Source organism: Onychostoma macrolepis, chromosome 19 (assembly GCF_012432095.1).
Source record: "Onychostoma macrolepis isolate SWU-2019 chromosome 19, ASM1243209v1, whole genome shotgun sequence".
In the NCBI taxonomy this organism is placed as follows: Eukaryota; Metazoa; Chordata; class Actinopteri; order Cypriniformes; family Cyprinidae; genus Onychostoma; species Onychostoma macrolepis.
In genome coordinates, this window is record NC_081173.1 from 18,643,526 (window position 1) to 18,652,434 (window position 8,909).

Below are 8,909 nucleotides of genomic sequence, written 5' to 3' on the forward strand. Positions count from 1 at the left end.
TAATGTGTATGAATGTTACATTAAACAGCTTGTGGGGTGCACGGCATCATATTATCAAATGCAAGTAAACTTTTGAAACATTTAAATTATTTTTGGCATAATAAATGCTATATTTAACACTTCTGTAAAAATTAAATAAAATATAAAAGTTCAAAAGTTCACTTGCATTTGATAAGAATCTGCTAGGGCGAAAATTGCATGTAAACAATTTTAAGGCTATTTTGGCTATGCTCGTCGCTGGTCTGATATAGGGCTAACGTTATAGCCCAAGGCGTTAAATTAGACAACTGCTAAAACGTGGCTACATATAGACCATATCATGAAATGACACTTACATCTTTGTAGATATTTTTGACGCTGCGAACATGATGGGATATTAACCATTTCATGCGCTGCCTGGCCAAAAACTACAGTGAATCAGTTTTTACTATAAGTGGGCTACAAATAGAAGCTCTGACTACGAGCTAAAGTAGGCTATCCATATTATGACAAAATATTTTAATAAGACTGAATTTGATTTTAATCAGATCACATTTAATAAAAAATACATTTTAAGTTTAATTATAATGCGCACGTCCACTATTATTTAAACAACGAACAAATTATACAGCGAACAAAGAACATTTTTACATTATCGAAGAATATTACTGAAGCGTGAGTGTAAGCACACTAAAAAAACTGTAAGCTATAATCAGTGATGTTGTCTGCAGTGTATGATGAATTAATCTCTTGTATGTAGGTAGGCTACATCTGCACTTTGTTGTTTCTGATGAGAGAATTCGATAAAGTGCATTGACCAAAACTTTTGCTATCAGCGATGTTCATATTTAATAAAATCCCCTTAAATAATAGAAATATTAAAGAAAAAATTCTTGAACTAAAATCACAAAAGCACAAATATATATTGGTTCGCCTTCATTTGTATGTTAATCTATAAGAGTTTGGGCTGTTTTGTCAAAAAAAAATAAATAAAAAATAAAAACCGTGGCCCCGCCCTGCCACATCAAGCCCCGCCCCCAGATAAAATATGTTCCCGCGGCTGTGTATCAAATGCTCTATATATATATATATTAGTAAACCTTATTACTGATTTACATGTGGATAGATAGCTATTTTGATTGATTTCCTAGTGAATCATAATATAAATGATAAAGGATTTTACTTAATATTCATCAAAACTGATCACTAATGATGAGAAATTTTACAAAAATCCATTCTTGTATAAAGAATTCATGAGGGCTCTTTGTGTCATTTTTTTTTATTAAAATGGTCATTCATATTTACAAAAAACTGTTAAAAGCAAAAACTGATCATTACATTATAAAAGGCATATAATATCATATACAGTAAGAAAATATTACATGGTAAATCAGGTTAACATTTATGATGATATGTATCAGCTCACATTTTGGTATGAACAACTCTTAGTCATGTAGTTTTATAATAGCTTAAAAATCAAAACAACTGCAAAAAAAAGGCAAAAGGCAAAAACACGGTGCTTCTCTGTGATCGGGTTAACCATAAGCATATTTATCTGATGCAGCTCTGTCGTTTGGTGTGATCTGTCCACTTAACTTCATCAGCAGCTTGACAATAAGGCCGGCCTGGAGAGAAAACACTAAGATGATCAACATGGGTTAGACATTTTCACAATGAATGTCAAGATGCAAAGACACATACCTGTTTGGTGTGCACAATGAAGTTCTTCTTGTTCTCTAAACTGTGTATTTGGACGTACTGGTCAGCCTGACCTAGCTGCCACATAAATGTCCCATACTCCAAACTGAGATGAAGCACCTGATGAATAAAACACCACAATGTCACAGAAGATTTGAGGGAAAATTTACATGCAGAAGCATCTGTCCGTTTGATATAAAGTGACCGGAATCTCACTTTTGTCTCCATGTTCATTAGATGCAGGCCTTTGGTGTTCACCCCCACATACACTCGAATGACCTTGTGGGTACTGGAGCTGGCCTTGGTGAACACCTGTCCTGTGAAGAAAGCCGCCCCATAGGTGGGGATATCCCAGCAATTCTGCAGAAAGAGTCTCTGGAGGTGGTGCATCTCTTTACTCACACCCTCACTGGTGCTCAAACTCTACAGACACACAAAGAATTGAGAAAATCAGAACAGTCTTGGTGAGCATAAGAGTGCAATAACATTAAAAATCTTACCAACACCAACATTTTGAAAATGATCTGAATTGACACACCTTGTACTCGTGAAGTATCCTGTTAGTCCAGTGATGTGCCTTGCTCTTAACCTTTGAGATTGGAACTACTGATTTGAGGTTTTCCTCACTGCATTAAACAAGAAATATTCATGTCTTTTATCACTAACATGGAAACAGTCATTGTCGATATGGGGAAATTGATGAGGAATGAGCTACATACTTCAAAAAGCCCTGTTTGTGCTTCTTGCTGTCGTAGTTTCCGTAAATGATCTGCAGGAGGAGGCTGGCGAGAGTAATTAGCTTGCTGTCTGACGTTGATAGGAAGCCTTTGAGGAGGCAGTGACGAGCTTCATCAAACAGCATGAGAATGGACTTTGGATCTTCAACCTAGGAGGAAAACTCACATGAGTTTCACAGCAGGATGTAGGAGGAGACTCTAACCATTGCTTTAAAAACACCATGTGCATCAGGTGGACTAAAAACAGATAGACAAAAGATAATGTGGCAGAAACCTTTTTTTCTATTTCTAAGGGTAGCCGGACATCTCTGCGCAGGAAGAGCTGTGGAGTTTCCCTTTGGGGATCCAGAGCGGTGAGATCAGTCACTATCTCGCTCCAGATCCCTAAATGCTGCAAGGGCTTATGGTATGGCTTCAGCTGTAGAGCTGAAAAACACCACAGGGTCAGATTTGTCTCAATCCAAATCAAATAAGAAAAGCATGAAGAAAAATGTGAAGGTGATGTGTTTTATCAGGTGTGGTGTCTCACTGAGGTTCTCTGAGCAGATCCAGATGGTGAAGTACTGTTGTGTCTCCTGCGACAGTCTCATGCCCTCCATGATCTGCTGCACTGTTGTGTTGTTCCCATGTTTTAGTTCCACGGTCCTATACGATCCATCCATGCGATAAATTCTCACCTTCTCATACTGAAACACACCAAAACACGCTATTAAGCATCTCCAGGATCTGCAGCTCTGTGGAGAAAAAGCACTGAGTTGTAGAACGTAGTGGTTTCACACTCACTGGTTTATTGTTGGCTTGCTGAAGGAGTTTCACCGTCTCCTCCCAGTTGTTCTGTTTGCTCTCTTCACATACTTGAAGAGGGGATCGTTTCTGTTGGTCCTCAATGTGCTTAAAATGAAAAGAAATCCAAAAAATAATCAAATTAATTTGTCTGTTTAGAATTTAGCGTCATGCCAGCTGCAACTGCTATATTCATAGTGAAAAACAAAAATATAAAAAATAAATAAACAATTATAATTAATTAATTATATTAATTAATATATACTTAAAATACTATACTATTCATGACCCTGGACCACAAAACCAGTCTCAAGTAGCACAGGTATATTTGTAGCAATAGACAAAAATACATTGTATGGGTCACAATTATCGATTTTTCTTTTATGCCAAAAATCATTAGGATATTAAGTAAAGAACTTAAATGTTCCATTAAGATATTTTGTAAATTTTCATACCATAAATATATCAAAACTTCATTTTTGATTAGTAATATGCATTGCTAAGGACTTCATTTGGACAACTATAAAGGCGATTTTCTCAATATTTTGATTTTCATTCACCCTCAGATTCCAGATTTTCAAATAGTTGTATCTTGGCCAAATTACATCGATGGAAAGCTTATTTATTCAGCTTTCAGACGATGTATAAATCTCAATTTCGAAAAATTGACCCTTATGACTGGTTTTGTGGTTCAGGGTCACATTTAGTCTAAACAAGTTAAAATAAAAAATAATAATGAAATAAAACACTAAAAACTGGTGAAAAACGGTAATTAGCATAGACGATTAAATATATAAAAATATGGTATTTCTCACTCTGTCTATCGCTGGGTGCTGCAGAAGGAGCTGTACGATTTCTGCATGACCACCAATGGCTGCAAAGTGTAAAGGAGAGCTCAGTTGGCCGTTTAGCAGATTGGGGTTACAGTTCCCTTTCTCCAACAGAAGCTTGGTGGCCTCCACCTTTCCATGCCTGAAGTCAGAGGAAAAACATATCAATTTACATTCTAAACTGGAGAGATGATGGGCAGAAGAGGAGGAAAATGGATCCAAGTGATCTTATGTTTCCGAAAGAGAAAAGAGACATAAACAAACACATCATATGTAGTTACTTATTGAAAGAAATAGGAAGCTGATATATACCAGCATGCATAATGAATGGGTGCCCAGTGGTCGCTGTCCAGCTGTTTAACCGATAAACCACTGTCCAGCAGTTTGGACAGAAGCTCAGTGTCTCCTTCACAGGCACTGCGGTGCAGAGGGAAATCATCCACCCACTGGCGCTCTCTACAGGACACAGAGTGGTGACAAAAACATGATAAACCCCCAACAGATGTATATTTGGATTGTTTTAGTATTGAATGATCTCTGATTATTAATAGCTTAATAATATAACACACAGAACAATGGCATTTTAAGTGCATATACTGACTTGTCTTCTGTGACGCTGGTCATACTGTGCTGCCATTTGTCTCTCTTTGGAATCTGGATTTTGGAATAATCTGGTGCTCCCAAGCCAAAGTAAGGGTTGATGATGACTTTGTCCACCTTTATGCAAGAGTTTAATAGTTAAATCTTAATTATTGTTATAAATATTACTATGCATTCAAGTGATCAATTAGAAAAGAATTACATAAGACAAATGACAATTGAGTTTGGTGCCAAAACATGTCTCACCGAGGCTGCATTTATTTGATTAAAAATAAAATAAAAATAGTAACAATGTGAAACACTTTTAACATTTCAAATACAAAATAGTTATTTTAATACATTTAAAAATGTATTTTATTCCTGTAATTGTAAAGTTGAACTTTCTGCATTCGTTACTCCAGTCTTCAGTGTCACATTATCCTTCAGTAATCATTCTAATATACTGATTTGATGCAAATTATAACTTTCAAATGTTGAAAAAACATTAATATTTTTGTGAAATAAGGATACTTTTATTCTGAATATAAAAGAACAGTATTTATTTTAAATAGAAATCTTTTGTAACATTAGAAAAACCTGTACGGTCATTTTTGATCAAATGAATGCAGCCTTGCTCAATAAAAAGTACAAATTTCTTTCTTATTGACCCCAAACTTTTGAACAGTATACTTGTGTCTGTTCAATTATAGGCATGGTCTATGAATCCGATTCAAAACACAACCTACTGTTTTCTGGCCATAATCATGAAAAAGTGTCTCACTCTGTTAGTGTACTGCAGATCTGACCCATAGAGCGGGTTCTCAATGCACAAGTCGGCTTTCTCCAGGGACATCATCTTGCTCTTGATCTCCAGAGCCGTATAGCCCATGTGGAGCAGGCCGTCAGTTTGCTTGCTTTCCACTGAATAGGCCGGGTTACTCACATTAGTTTTCACACGGTCTACCGGAGCAGGCCGGAAAAGAGCAGGAATGGCGTGAGGCACAGTGTGCTGCTCTGCTAACCACCTGACACAAACAGAGACATTACTTTATTAACATGTAATGTAGCAAAAAACAATTCAATAAACATTTGTCTTATAGCTTTGAGAGCATCTGAATGCGAGTGTATTTCTAAAAAAGGACTAAAATGAACTTTTAGGAAATAAAAACATAACATTTACAGAAGTATTTCTCTACAGATTTTTGTCCAGTCCTACAATGAGAATGTCACCTCTACCTAATAATAACCAAAAGGCTACTGGTTATATTAAAATAATTACAATAGTTACGACAATACATACTGCCCACCTTCCTGTTTAAATAGCAAACAGGCCAGAGAAATGAAAACTGTCTATTAGCATGATTTCCAGTGGTCAAGGACGATGTTCAAACTTACTTGTCCAGAGCGAGTAGCATCTTTGAGGTGGTGGAGGAAAAATGGGCACTGGTTTCACTACACACACGCATAATGTCCTGAAGGCAATAGAAACTGGGGCTCCCAGGGTGATAAACAGACTTGTTGTTTTCTACATTGGAATACAAACCATATTACGTTCAATGTTCACTGCTTTGTAACATTATTAGTACACTGTATGTATGAGTGTATATATATATATATATATATATAGTTTGAGGGCAGCAAGATGTTTTTATAAGAAATTCAGCTTTCCCATCACCAGAATAAATTACATTTTGAAATATATTTAAATACAACACAGATATTTAAAATTTTAATAATTAATAAATAATTTACAGTATTTTAGAATTAATGCAGCTTTGGTGAGCATAAGAGACTAACTTTTTTTTTTTCTTTCTTACAGACCCCTGACTATATATTTATACACTGTGAAAAAGTGATAAGTTGACTTAACTTAAAAAAATTTAGGAAACCCGTTGCCTTAAAATTATTAAGTAAATAATAATAATTAAAAAAAAAAAAAGTTAAGTGAACTTGACAATTCACTTAACTTATTTTTTTAATGATCATTTACTTAAAAATTTTAAGGCAACGGGTTTCCTCAATTTTTTTTAAGTTAAGTCAACTTATCACTTTTTACAGTGTATATACATACACAGTGTATATATACACAACTCACTTTAATTTGCATATGAACTTTTGAGCAGTGAGAGTGCTTGCAGTCTTACCTTTGACATTGATTGGCACAATAAATAAGGACGCTTCCTTCCCTTCGCTGTCACCATCTAACTGAAACTTCCTCATGTGCACAACACGTTTCCCTGCAGCAGAGATCACGTATGCTTTAGTGGAACTAATTAAGAGCTGATTATTGTGCCGTAGAGCTGAATGATGAGGTTCTGAAACCAAACACCTCTTGCAACGACTACTAACCTATTATGCCCTGGTTATTGGATATGGGCTTCGTGGTTTCATCTACATACTCCAGAATTGACTTTGTCCGGTCACTGTTGGCCTGAATTTTGGTCCCAAGCAGTATTTTTTTCCGTTTTTTCTCTTTTCCCTCCAGGGGAACTTCAATAAGTAAAATCTGCATGGAAATGCAGATTTAAACATGGAGATGTCTTAAAGATGAACTTGAAGACTAATGCTTCACCTATACCTCACTCACCTCATAAGATTTAGCTCGGTACTCTTTGGAGTTGAGGCTGGCTGTGTTCTTTGGTCGTATAACAGCTACAAACACTTCCTCTATCTCTTGATTTCCCATCACGTAGCTCCTCTTTAGTTCCAGCTGTCATTAATTCTCTAAACACCATGCCTGCAATTATATAAAAAACATGTATGAGGATCAAAAAAATGACAAGTTATTCTGTTCTTTATTGCTACACGTGGGGCACTTTGTAATGCTCAAAGAGAATAGTTAACGTAAAAAACAACAACATTATCACAGTAAGAAATTAAGTCATTGAAGTTCGGAAAAACATATAAATAGGGTAAATAGCGGATTTTTTTTTTTTTTAAGTAAACTATTTCTATATCAGTTAATTCAGAAAACTAAGTTATTACAATAACATACTTTTTAAATATTAACCACGTACAAACACATATACACATGCGCATATATATATAACCGTCTTCATCCGTTTTGAAGACATAACAACAGAGAATAGTTAATATTGTTAAGACCGAAAATTTATAGAAAAGTTTAATGCTATTAACTTGTCTCTATTAAAGTTATTAGGAAGTTACATTATATCGGACTCCACCTCGCTGACATGATACTGGAGATAACACTTTAGTACTTTAGGTTCGTAATAGCTTGTTTACAATACATAACGTCTGATACAGCTGATAAAATATACTGTAATAACACAATAGCAGCACACAGACACAATGTAAAACATACCTATTTTTTTCTGACATTTCTAACAACAAAGGCGCTCTTCCGGCTGCAAAGGGAAAAGAGGAAACCTTCAAAATAAAGGTCTCCAACAAACGAAACCATTAAAAAAGTAATGTAATTGGTGTAGACAGCCTTTGCAAAAACAACACACAAACAACTTAACGTTAGCTTGTTAAACGCCATTAAATCCCATGACACGCCTCTATTAACATCCTCCACCTGGATACTATGTCAGTTTTGCCAAAAGCTGGCTTTGTTCTTGAGCATGAGAAAAGATTATTATTTTAAACGATGCTTTTGGGAAACATACCCCAGATCTATATCAGTTTAACGTGAACCACTCGCACTGGTTTCGTTAAACAAAAGAAGTGATTCATTTAAAAGATTGACTCAAAAGAATCATCTATGCACGAATCGAATCATGAACTCGCATTACCGCGCCAAAGATGATCTATTCTTGAACATTTCGACACACAAAGCTATCGTTTGACTTTATAAACTTTTATTTCATTCATGATTCGTATGAAGCTGTTAACTGAATGCAAAGTGTGAAATCTAGGAGAATTCGTTGTCATTTTTCAATTAAATTCTTAGAAATATTAAACGTAATGATTCACCACTCAAAATATGAGAAAATAGAAAAACGAGTTACTGGATAAAATTTTTCAAAGATCAAGAACAACTTCTCTCAAGATACTTTTTCAGATTAGAGACGTTGTATCCTCCGATGCTGATAGAAGTTTTGTTGCAGGTAGGAATTGCACTGCACTGAGATGTTAAGTTACCTTTTTCAGATTTATATAACAGTCTTTGTATTTCCACGAGAGAAATGCATTACGCGAATGGCTTTCTGTTGTGTCGTCCATTTATGTGTCGTGATGAGCGTATGCAGCTCACTACGAGTCGCTAAATGAACAGGCTGCTGCAAGCAGTTTTTTTTCAACCGAGAATCAGTTGCCTTATTGGTTAAAATCCCCAAAC

At 35.5% G+C, this 8,909-nt stretch overlaps 1 protein-coding gene across 3 annotated transcripts; it reads right to left on the reverse strand.

The window, feature by feature from the left end:
• Nucleotides 1-1,248: 1,248 nt before the first annotated feature.
• Nucleotides 1,249-8,851, reverse strand: krit1 (KRIT1 ankyrin repeat containing). Of its 3 annotated transcripts, XM_058753675.1 has the most exons (18): nt 8,714-8,731; nt 7,932-7,974; nt 7,194-7,343; nt 6,956-7,112; nt 6,751-6,843; nt 6,002-6,131; nt 5,388-5,631; nt 4,629-4,744; nt 4,340-4,483; nt 4,013-4,169; nt 3,198-3,305; nt 2,944-3,100; nt 2,689-2,840; nt 2,397-2,563; nt 2,216-2,303; nt 1,894-2,100; nt 1,681-1,797; nt 1,249-1,604 (listed from the first exon to the last, which is right to left on the reverse strand). In XM_058753675.1, exons 3-18 carry the CDS (start codon nt 7,290-7,292, stop codon nt 1,515-1,517), a joined length of 2,226 nt encoding a protein of 741 aa, XP_058609658.1. In that variant the 5' UTR covers nt 7,293-7,343; nt 7,932-7,974; nt 8,714-8,731; the 3' UTR covers nt 1,249-1,514. The 3 variants fall into 3 exon arrangements, with proteins under 3 accessions (XP_058609658.1, XP_058609659.1, XP_058609660.1); XM_058753676.1 differs by lacking the exon at nt 7,932-7,974 and having other exon boundaries at nt 8,714-8,851; XM_058753677.1 differs by lacking the exons at nt 7,932-7,974; nt 8,714-8,731 and adding an exon at nt 7,775-7,902.
• Between the last annotated feature and the right edge of the window lie 58 nt (nt 8,852-8,909).

Bases quoted from the DNA above. Each gene is read 5' to 3' on its own strand.
- krit1 (XM_058753676.1), bottom strand. From the start codon at position 7,292: ATGGGAAATCAAGAGATAGAGGAAGTGTTTGTAGCTGTTATACGACCA. The intron at 7,113-7,193 runs GTGAGTGAGGTA...ATTTCCATGCAG, and splicing joins ACCGAGCTAAATCTTATGAG to ATTTTACTTATTGAAGTTCC. The intron at 4,484-4,628 runs GTCAGTATATGC...TGTGTCCTGTAG, and splicing joins ACCAGCGTCACAGAAGACAA to AGAGCGCCAGTGGGTGGATG.